This window comes from Tupaia chinensis, unplaced genomic scaffold (genome assembly GCF_000334495.1).
Source record: "Tupaia chinensis unplaced genomic scaffold, TupChi_1.0 Scaffold000281_1, whole genome shotgun sequence".
Taxonomy (NCBI): Eukaryota; Metazoa; Chordata; class Mammalia; order Scandentia; family Tupaiidae; genus Tupaia; species Tupaia belangeri.
In genome coordinates, this window is record NW_006159764.1 from 110890 (window position 1) to 122806 (window position 11917).

The 11917-nt window shown below is 46.5% G+C and overlaps 1 protein-coding gene across 5 annotated transcripts in view; it reads left to right on the forward strand.

Annotated features, from left to right (window-relative positions):
- Nucleotides 1–11917, forward strand: part of LRRC31 (leucine rich repeat containing 31) — a 72059-nt gene that overhangs the window by 47719 nt on the left and 12423 nt on the right. For all 5 annotated transcript variants that reach the window (XM_006150257.3, XM_006150261.3, XM_006150259.3 and 2 more), the window contains 3 exons: nt 1577–1822; nt 7281–7424; nt 10458–10625. In XM_006150257.3, coding sequence (XP_006150319.2) covers nt 1577–1822; nt 7281–7424; nt 10458–10625 — 558 coding nt within the window. The remainder of the gene's footprint in view (nt 1–1576; nt 1823–7280; nt 7425–10457; nt 10626–11917) is intronic.

The window sequence follows — 11917 nt, forward strand, 5'->3', positions numbered from 1 at the left end:
AGCCAAAATTCATTCTTGGAACCCGAGCTAGGTTTTTGGAGAACTTCGTGTCTGGGAGCTTTTGAGCTGGGTGTTTCTCCTGCCTGGGACACCTTTCCCTCTTTTCACTTTTTAAGTAACTCCAAGTTCTTCAAAAGCCAGGCAATGTCCTCACTGGTCAGTCTGTTTTCCAAGTCAGGCTTAGCTCGCTTTGGGGTTCCGTGGCTACTATGTCTCCCTCCCTGGTAGCCCTTGTCCCACATAGTCCTTAGCATACAGACCCATCTTCCCACCAGGCCCACTGGAGAACCCATCAAGCTGAATCCATTCATCACTGACTCTCTGGCAGCTAGAACTATAAATAAACAGTAACCATTATGTCAGCAGATGGCGTAATGGTTACATCGCTGGACTCCCATGTAGTTGACCGCAGGTCAAGTCCTGGATACAGTGGCTTAAACCGCACACCAGGCACATGTGTGTGCGTGCCCAGGATCCCAAGAGGAAAATAGAGAAGGGATTGTGGTATGGCCATTCCCCCTGGGCACGGAGATGATTCGAACTTTCTGTCTCTATGTCTATCTCTGTCTCTCCAGAGAGTGCACACACCCTAAAATTTTTCAGAAACAAACAAAGGACCAGCAGTTAGTGTAATGGCTATGTCACTGGACTCCCATGTAGTCGGCTGCAGTTTGAGTCCCGGACCTAGTGGCTTAAACTCACGTCGGGCACATGTATGTGTGTGCCCAAGATCCCGAGAGGAGAATGGAGGAGGAGGGATTGTAATGTGACCATCTCCCCGGGGGTGATTCTCTCTTTCTGTCTCTCTGGTGAGCGCACACGCCCTATAGCAAAAACCTCTCAAAAAAATAAAGAAAACAATAAATGGCCCACAGTAAGTTCCCTAAAAACGTTAATGAAATGAAAGAATTCCTTGCTACTAACATGGTTTTTAATGGGACAGTAATGCTTGGCTGGGGCAGAGAAAGTGTGAAAATGTCAAGAGAAGGAGGAGCTTTGCAAATGGCCAGCGCCAAGACATACTACGTCCTCCGTTCCTGACACCTCTCACAAGGCAGCTCTGACTGGCCGCCGAAAGTGCAGTGCACGCACAGCCGACGCACTGGCCAGAGTGGTATTTAATGGCCTGTCTCTCATCCAATAAAGCAGGGCAAAGTTTAGATGCACCTGCTACCATCTGTTGGTTCCAGGTCCTGGGTTACATCATCTTCGTTTTTATGTTAAACATTACCAGCAATAAAAACAGAGAAGAGGAGCAGAGTGTAGACTCATGTAGGAGGGGGTGCTTTCATGTCTTTCTTTTTTCCTTAGATTTTTGCCATGGGGCACATGGCTCCCTGGAGAAAGAGTTAGGGAAAGTCACAAATCACCTCCCAGAGGACAGTCATGCCTCAGTTCCTTCTCCTCCACTCTCCTTTTGGGATTTTGTGCACACACACACATGTGACTCGAGCCACCAGGTCTGGGATTTGAACGGCATAGTTGGCCATGTGGAGCTGCCTTAACTTCCATGCTACCTGCTGGCCTTGTTTTGATTTTTTCACACTAAATTGACAGAACCTTATTTTCCTCTCAGAAATTCTACAAAACGGAAAACAACAGGAAGACGTCTTATTGAGAAAGACCCCCTCCAACCTGACCATGAATCAGACAAGGAAGAAACAGCCCTCGGAAGAAACTAAACCCCACACTGCATTTGTCAACAAATTTCTCAAGCGCTCACCATTCAGGTCCTCTACAGCTGAAAGAGGGAAAGAGGGTGACCTTAACACAGCTGCCTCCCAGCCCAGCGACGGGACACAGACAGCCGCCTTAGACACTGGTAAACTTCTGGGGAGCGATACTTCTTTATGTTTTAGAACATGTTTTCCCCTAAAGAGACCTTATGGGTTAAACCAAACTGATATACACCTTCGTGTTTATTGTGTTACTTAAATAGTTTAAATTTTACTTTTGAATTATGAAAAGCAATAGGATACTACAGAAAGGTTTGCAGAAAATACTGGATTTCCTTCCATTGTAACCAGTGATCATTTCTTCAAGCTTCTTTCAGTCTTTTTTCACATGAGTGCATTTACTTCAGCAAATCAGCCTGGTGCTGCTATGTTCTAAGTGTTAGAAATACAGCCATGGGGCTGGCAGATGGTGTGGTGGTTAAGGGTGCTGGATTCCCACATGGCCAACTGCAGTTCAAGTCCTGGACCTGGCGGCTTACTTTCTCACTTTCCCTTTCTTTCTCTCTCTGTCTGGTTAAATTTAAAAATAATAAGAAGAAATGGAAATAAATAAATCTTTTTTAAAATACTGAGAATTAATTTTAAAAAGAAAAAAGAGCTATGATTGGATGCAAAAGAACTTTAAAAAAAAAAAAGAAAAGAGAAATACAGCCATGAAAGGGACCAGCAGATGGTATAACGGTTACATTGCTAGACTCCCATGTAATCAACCATGGTTTGAGTCCCAGACCCAACAGCTTAAAACTCTCACCAGGTGTGTGTGTGTGTGTGTGCGTGTCCAAAATCCTGAGAGGAGAATGGAGTAGAAGAGATTGTGGCATGGCCATCCCCTCTGAGGGGTGATTTCTCTCTTTCTGTCTCTCTGTCTCTATAGCGAGCACATACATTGTATAGAAAAATCTCTGAGGACCAGCAGTTAGCGTAATGGCTATGTTGCTGAACTCCCACGTAGTCGATCGCAGCTCAGTCCCAGACCTGGTGGCTTAAAACTCACGCCAGGCGCGTGTGCGTGCGTGCCCAAGATCCCGAGAGGAGAATGGAGGAGAAGGGATTGTGGCATGGCCATCCCCCTGGGGGGTGATTTCTTGCTTTCTGTCTCTCTGTCTCTCTCTGTTTTTCTGGCAAGCGCACAAGCCCTATAGCAAAAACCTCTCAAAAAAAAAGAAAAAAAAAAGAGAGAGAGAGAGAAAGAAAGAAAAAGAAAAGGAAAAATCTCTCTTAAAAGAAAAGAGAAAAGAAATACAGCCATGAAAAACAGATTCTCACGTAAACAAAGGACGAGGTGCAGATATAATTTCAGGTGGTAAGTGACACAAAGGACAATAAAGCTGACCAAGGGGACGGGGATGATGGGATGGGATGCTAGTTCAGAGCCCCGGCCTCCCATGTGGCCTCCGCCTCCCGTGTGGCAGTGCTAACCAGCAGGTGCTACCATGGCTGGGTTTTAAAACATTTAAGACTTTATACCACATACGCAAGAGCCGAGGAATACAAGGAGTTGCCGTGGCCCCTTTCTACTTACAATCATCTACTCAGGGCCAGCCTTGTTTCATCTATACTTACTGTCACTGGCATCAGCTAATTTGGTATCCTATATCAAAAAGAATGTCATCCTGCCTGTAAGTGGATTCCATGTATTTTAAATATATTGTTGTACATAGAAAGTGAAAGTTTACCTCGAGAGGAAAACGATCTCAGTCAGAAAAGTGTTTGTATTTGCTCTAAGCATGATTTGGAACTTCAGAAAAGTGATCGATGAATAACCTTGACCACGATTCAATGAATAGTGCAGAACTAAGCAGCTAGTCACCCTACTGCCAACACTGGCCACCAAGCCATGCCTAGCCTCTCCATTTCCATTCTTCCCCAAATTCATTGGCTCCTGGAGCCTCATTAATTCTGCCCCCCAAATGTCTCTGCTGCTATCAGGCCCTCATCTCTACAACAGCTTTTGATTGGCTATTCTGCTTATCATCTTGCTCTGCAGCTAATCCACTTGCATTGCCATGCGTGGTCTTTCTCACCACAGATAGGATGGTGTCTCCCTCCTGCTTAACGTCCATTGACAGACAGTCTGTACGCCAGGCCTGGTCTCCAAGGTGTCCACGACCAGTTGGGTCTCTCTTCGCGCCCTCTGCTTCGCGACCTCCCACCACAGCTGCCTGTCCACCCTCTACTCTGGACATCCTGATCGACGTGCAGTTTCCTGAAAGGGCCGTGTTCCCCGAAAGTGGGTCCCTGTGCCCAGAAAGCCCCCCTTGTCTCACCATCTCCTCTAACACCCCACTTAGCCCCCCTACTCTTCCTCCCACCTGTTTGCCTCCAACTCATCCTCTCAGGTGCAGTCAACACCACTTTTTTCCCCAAAAACAAGAAAGCACCTGAGGTGCTTATCATCACTAAGGGGGTGCTGCCGTCCACCTCTGTGGTCCCACAGTCACACTTCTCTGTATTGGGACTTTGTTCCCTCATCAGACAGGTAGCTCCTTGAGCACAGTACCCCGTTTCCTGGTTCCCTGTACAGTACCACCCACGTTACAAACGTAAAATAACGTTTTATGGAAGCGTTGGGATTCTTGGTTGCAAACAACAGAAACCGAGCCTGATAGACTTGGGTGGGAACGAAGCGTGCTGAGTCGTGACTGCTTCGCTCACAGCATTGCCCAGGGAGCCCAGGGCTGGGCTCAGAGCTAACGCACCCAGGAAAAGCCCGACGCACTCCCCAGGCCCACCGTGTGGCTGTCGCCTGTCCGTGGACGCCACCCTCCCACCCCAGGAAGCCCAGCAGCTCTGACTCACCTGGCTTATATGCTGAGCCATGACATGAAATGTCCTGTGAAGAACGAGGTTCATAGATTTTATTTTTAAACTGGAAGATGCAGTCTGGGACATCCAGAAGTGCTGTAGGCCAATACTCGTATTAGTGCTCAGGTGTGCTTGGATGCCGATCGATCATATCGGCTTATTTCCATAATTAAGGAGCCGTAAAGCCAAGATGCATTCATGCACACAATTATTGGTTCACATATCTTTACCAAGAACCTCTCACGTAAAAGTTGCCACAGATTCCCATTTTCCCCGGGGACGGGGCACACGGTCTCCACTTTATAGATGGGTAAACCGAGGCTGGGAGATGCTACGCACCTGCTTGTCTCATGGACTCTCGATTTGCACCTGCTGTGCTGACTTACTGATCAGACCACGCTCTGCAGACTGCCGAGGAGACTGGACCGAGACGAGAGCTCTGGATTGCTGGTCACTGAGTGATCTGTAAGGTCGTTGTTGAGGACCTTGAAGAAACAATTTATTTGATAGGTGCATGTGACAGCCAGAATGTGGAGGGTTAATTGGAAAAGGTTGGAGAAGTCCAGTCGGCCGGTGCAAACTACCCTTTCCAAATGTGTGACAGTAAAGGGACATCACCGACAGGACAGGGGCATGAGGGAAAAACCAAACCACAACCACAGAAGAGGAAGGTTTGGTGGGGCTGGTATTGGAGCCTCGTTGTATGCTGAGCCCACGGAGATCACAGGCTTAAAACCCACAGTGACAAAGTGGTCAGCTGCACTGCAGAGAAACTTTTCTAAAAATTATTTTATTGAACTTTATTTATTCATTCATTCATTTATTTCAATTTGACCAGAGAGGGATAGAGTGAGAGAGGGAGAAAGCAAGCGGCTGGGTCTGGGACTTGAACCACAGTTAGCCATGTGGAAGTCCAGGACCCTTAACCACCAAGCCACCTGCTGGCCCCAAGAGAAATTTTTGAATATACAAAAATAAAGCACCCTCGTACATATACACGCAGGCTTTAGAGCAAGCTGTTCGGACCTCAAAGTCCGGCCCGGCTTCTCCCTACTTAATAGTTTCTCTAAGTTTCCAGAGAGTCTAGTTGTGACCCCTTTCATTACGTTTGGATGTGTCCTGTGCTCACTAGCACGTCAGAGGCAGCCCCTCCTTCTTGTCCCCCATCAGTTACTGCTGTGCTCCACCCAAACTTGGGGTTGCCATATAAAATATGGCTATATTGAGAACATACTAAAACTTGATTCTCTATCTGAGATTTAAATTTAAGTGGGTGTCTTGTTTTTGTCTCCCTGAGATGCCAGTAGTATCTGAAATGAAACCCCTTGTGTCCAATGTGCCACGATAAAACTGGAAGGCCAGAATACAGAGGTAAAACGGTGGATGGTGCTGCCTCCTACTGGTGAAATACGGCAACACCAGCCGTACCCATAAAGACTGTACCCGGCCGTGGTTTTAACAAAACAGCAAGCCACAGTGTTCGTCGTTCTGCTGATCTTTCTGTCTAAATGTATTATTGCCTTTTGTTTTCTCGAGTACCAATGTACTTCTTAGTTATGCGGTTCTACACTTTCTGTCTGGGCGAGTAAAATACGACTGCACACGCAGATCTTCTGGTCCCCTGTTGAATTCCAATACAGCTTTCTCTATTTTAAACTGTGCCCTTCCGTTTCAGTCACTGTTAGGACAGGCATAGTCGTTTTTCTTACAGAAGCGTGGTGTGTTTTATGTGTCATAAACCCTGGCAGAGAAGTCAATGCTCAAGTCATTGAAGGACTGTTGTACGTTGTGGGTGAGATAGTGAGAGCTTTGGGTTGTAGTGGTAGCACGTTAGTATGGAGGCTGATAGGGGAACCCGATGGGGGTGCCATGGACGTAGTCCCCGTAACAAGGACGGACACACGGGGCTTTTCTGGATCACTCTCTGGCAGGAGCTGAGAAAATGCAAAAGCCTGGCTACAGTGTCCCTCTGGATTTGTGTTGTCAGGTGGATGGTCCAGGACTGACCTGCGAGCACTGCACTCCCTTTTGGAGCCAGCCATCTGAAACTCACTGGTGGGGATTTCAACGGTGCCCTTCCCCTTTTTCCTCTCCCTTTCTTTCTTTTTTTTTAGAGAGAGAGAGAGAGATTTTTTGCTATGGGTGCATGTGCTCACCAGAGAGGCAGAGAAAGACAGAGAAACAGAGAGTGAGAAATTGCCCCACTCCCACCCCAGAGGGGACGGCCATGCTGCAATCCCTTTTCCTCCATTCTCCTCTCGGGATCTTGGACATGCATGCACATGCGCTTAGCCTGAATTTAAGTAACCAGACCCGGGACTTGAACCACGGTCAACTACGTGAGTCCAGCAATGTAACCATACACCATCTGTGGGTTGCCCCCTCCTTCTTCACCTGTTTGATTTTAGGACAAGTACCTGTGCCCCTTCCCCAGCAGTTGCATTCATCTGAGATATGCGTGTATTTCAAGCGGCAAGATTCGCCAACGCAGGGCAAGTAGGTCTACCGCTCGTAGAGGAGCACGACTCTGTCTTCAAGCTGAGAAGCCCAGGTCAGGGCATGAGTAAAAGCCTGAGCGCCTGACAGCAAGAACAGTGGTTCTGTTTAGTCCACTTCTGGGTGGAGGCGTCACAAGACAATGGCTCAGGGTTGTTCTCAGTGCTTTTCCTTGTCTTATAGCCATTACGCATCTTTAATTCTATCTGCATTAACAAGAAATCCTGCCTTATTCTTATACAGCTAAGCCTCTCACTTCAGAAATGGAATTGGGATCCAGGATGGAGAAAAATGAGCAATTCCTGCAGAAGCTGGGCAAAAAGTCTCTCGACAAGTGTCTAGATTTGAATAACTGTGGATTGACCGCGGCGGACCTGCGAGAACTGGGTCTGTATGCACTTCCCTCTGTGCAGAGGAACATCGGGTCTTTACGTTCAGATGAGCAGCAAGAACATCGCCAGTTACCCATCCCGGGAGCCAAAGTCTGCTGACTGGCCCCAGACACAGGAATAGCAGCTGCCATTGATAATTTTTTAAAGAATTATTTATTTTAGTTTATTTATTATTATCATTTAAAAGTATACTATAGGGCACCTGTGCTCACCAGACAAAGAGAGAGGGAGAACGTGAGAAAGCAAGTTGCCACATCTGGGACTCGAACCATGGTCAGACTCTGGGACTCGAACCGTGGTTGGCAATGTGGGAGCCCAGGGCCTTAACCACCACAACACTTGCTAACCTAGCCATTGCTTTTTTTTTTTTTTTTTTTTAAGAGAGATTTTTGCTATGCACTCACTGGAGAGACAGAAAGAAAGTGAGTAATCATGCCTCGGAGGGATGGCCACACTGCAATCCCTTCTCCTTTCTCCTCTCAGGATTTTGAGCACACAAGCACACACACCCTGCATGAGTTTCAAGCTGCTGGGTCTGGGACTCGAACTGTGGTCGACCATGTGGGAGTGCAGCAATGTAACCATTACATCACCTGCTGGTCCCCACCATCGCTATTTTTTCTTTTTAAAACAAGTTAATTCAGACTTCCGTGAGCTTTGAAGATTCGAGCTGAGTTTAGAATAAAAGTTCATTTGTTTTTTCCTGAGCAGTTTTACCTTCCTCCTGATTGTCTTTTAATCCTGAAAAAAAAAAGGCTTTTCTTACATGTGATATAAACTCTGGAAACTCATCTATAAAACGGAGCCCAGAAAGAAATGGAAAGGAATATGGTGTTATTGTCTGGGAGGAAAAGCACACAGTTTAACTATCAGAAATTATTACTTACACCCTTTGTACAGAAAAATATACCTACCACTTGTTACACCCCATCAGGAGTTTGCTTGAGAAGAAGCCCATCTCTATACCACCATCACCACCAGCTTTTTTCTTCCTTTTTTCTGATCAAACTTAAATCAAGCTTTTAATCAAATGAACGGTGTTTGCCAACAGAGAACTATCAAACGAATTGCAGTTCGAGTGACAGGTCTTTATTTACCTTAGTCCATTTGGGTTGTTATATAACAGAATACCTTAGACTAGGCAATTTATAAACAAAAGAAAGTTTTCACCATGCTGGAGGCTGGGAAATCCAAGATCAAAGCCCTGGCAGATCTCGTGTCTGGTGAGGGCCCACTTTCAGGCTCCCCAATGGTATCTTTTAGTTGTGTTCTCAGATGGTAGAAGGAGCTGGCTAGCTCTCTTGGGCCTCCTTTTAAGGGTACTAAACCCATTTGTGAGGGCAGAGAGCTAATCGCCTCTGAAAGGCCCCACCTCTTACTACCACTGCATTGGGGAGTAGGTTTCAACACATGCAAACGTTCAGACCATAGCCCTGTAATAATTAAGAGTCGTGCGTTGTATTTGGGACAGGCCTCTTCAGAGAGAACTCTATACCTGTGGTTCTCACAAGCCAGTGTCAGAATCACAGAGCTTGCGGCAACGCAGCCACCTGAGTCGGGACCTCTCAGTGTGGGCCCAGGGATCCTGCTTTCACAGCCCCTCAGAGGATTCTGATGCGAACTGAAGTTTGACTACGGATCTGTACTTTGTGTGTAGCTGTCGCATTTTCTTAATGAGTTTACTAATAGGAAGAAGTCTTGATTTCCTTTATGAATTACAAATATTGAGAGTGAAGTGTTACAGGACAGTGTTTGGGTACTAACTCAATGTTTGGCATTAGAAAAGCAAGTTTTAAGAAGAGCAGGTATCCTAGTGGTTAAGGTGCTGGATTCCCACATGGCTGACTATGGTTCGAGGCTCAGGCCTGGCAGCTTGAAAATCACACCGGGTATATGTACAATATGTACATGCATGCCCAGAATCCTAGGAGGAGAATGGAGAAGAAGGAATTGTCCGGGGGTGAGTTCTCATCTTCTCTCTCACTGTCTTTCCCTTTCTCTGGGAACACATGTGCCCTGTGGCACAACCTGAAAGAAAGAAAGGAAAGAAGAAAGAAAGAAGGAAAAAAGACAGAAGGAAAGAAAAGCAAGTGTTTCCCTTTTCCTTTTTCCTTTGTTTCTTAATGTATTCAACAGGATTTTATACTTGACAAAGTTAGGCTCATGGTGAACAGGATGAAAGTGTGAGAGGAAAACCATTTTTCACTTGTAGCATGGCTTGAGACGTCGGAAGGTCTGGAGTTGAGGGCTCGTAACGCCAGAAGCCCAGCATGCTGCTTCTAACCCCTGCCACCACGTTACCATCCAGGACAGACATTTAACAGCAAGCCAGCAAAGGTGCTTTATCTTCTCCAAGGTGCCATTACCTCCTGCTTCGGGAGGTAAAGACGCCCTTCGAGGGTCTTCTTCACAGAGACCAACTTCAGTCCTAACGAGCAGCACAGAGGCTCAGAGCAGACCCCAGGCCAGCTTTGTGCCCCCTCCCTGTGTTGGTCTGTTTAAGTATAATGGAAGCTTTTGAAGGTGGCAATAGTCAGGTCATTGAGATGAAAAACAACAGAAAAAGACAACAGGCACTCTCTCTGTCACAGTCCTGGCCCACAGAGCATGCCTAGGCCACGCAGCCTGAGGGTCCAGTAGGTGACACGTGAGGTAGGTCACAGGGTTTTGTAAATCAAAGGGTGAGTGTACTCCTCAGGAGCAGTGGCAAAGGAGGTCATGGCATTGCCACCGCTGCTGTTGGCTTCAACTGTTACACGGCAGGGGCAGCCTAGAACTCTCGTGGAGACACTACTGCGTTTTCAGGGTGCAGTTATTTGGCAGAAATGGAAAATACCCCAAGCAATTGGGAAAGTCAGTGCCCCCATTTTCCTAACTGCACAGCTAAGCAATTTCTGCTTTGCTGCAGGTCGGCATCCCCGCCTCATCCCCACACTCCTGTGGTAGAAAGTGGGATCGTGTGTGCGTAGGTGTACGTCCTGTTCACCCCAACCACTAATTACACATACGAATCTGTATTGGCTTCTAGCTGCTTCACTGCCTTTTCTCCCAGACTTGGAGGAATTGGATATTTCCTGGAATGATTTCGTAGGAGGAACCCTTCATTCAATCACTCAACAAATGCATCTTGTCAGCCACTTGAAAATCCTGAGGCTGGGGAGTTGCAGACTTACCACCGAGGATGTTCGAGCACTGGGTATGATAAAAGCTTCTCTCAAAGCGCCCCTTGAAGCACCTTTGTGACCCACCCCTCGAGCACAGACTACATTGCCATCCCTCTGGGTGACCTTGGTCAGGGGCACTGTACCTGCTGCAGTGCTGGGCCGAGCACGAGAACACCTTCCAAAGAGCTACGCAGCCCTGTGTGTAGCACTGTGGGAAGCCTGACGGGTAGAGAAGGGCAGGCTCACCAGGGACCTGTCTCCTGGACTTCAGTGGAGGTCATTATACATATTGCTCCCTCTGGGTCCCAGTTACCTCATTTGTACAGCAGAGGACTTGGAGTAGTCAGTTCTTTTCTGATTCCAAACATATGAGGTGCTTCACAAAGCATGTAGTCAACAATAGAGTTAAAGTATGAGTTTATCTGATACAAAAAGATTTTGAAATCCACGCAGGGCCAGCCAGTAGCATAGTGGGTCAAGTGGCTGGATCTCACATGGCCAACTGTGTGGTTCGAGTCCCAGATTGGGTGGCTTGAAAAACACATCAGGCACAATGTGCATGCATACCCAACATCCAGAAAGGAGAACTGGAGAAGAGATTGCAGTGTGACTATCCCCGCGGGGGGTGCTTCCTCACTTTCTCTCTTCCTCTCTTTCTGGTGAGTGCACACACTCTATAACAAATTTTAAAAAGAAAGAAAAAATCCATGGATAGTCTTTTCATGAGACACACTTTCCATGAACTTTTGTCAAGACCCTCTTGTACGTCTATGTTCCTACCTATTGTAAAACACGTATCAAAACAAGATTTTCAACTAAAAATTTTAAAACTGGATTTAACGAGAACTTCAACTAGTTAGTTTATTTACTGAATATAGAATAAAATGTTTAGAAAGCCATGCTTCTTAGGCAACTAAAATGCTGTACTAAAATGCTTGCTGGTTTATTAGATGTTATTAATACTTAAAATTTTGTTTTGGTCTGAAGTTTCTTACTTTGGTGACTTGTTTTGATCACTTAGATCTCTTTAAAGATTTCTGTAAAAGCAACGCAATCTATGCAGAATATCTCCTCTTTTTAGCATCTCCTTGGGAAATGGAGACCAACGATGTCTCCTGGCCCACCTTTCCTATAGCTGAGGAGAAACGCTGTGCATCTGAGTTGGCCAGATCCCAGTTCAAGTCCTAGTGCCCCTTTTTTATTATTATTATTTTTGGAGAGATTTTCACTATAGGGCGCGTGCGCTCGCCAGACACACAGAGAGAGACATAGAGACAGAAAGTGAGAAATCACCCCCCAGGGGGGATGGTCACGCCGCAGTCCC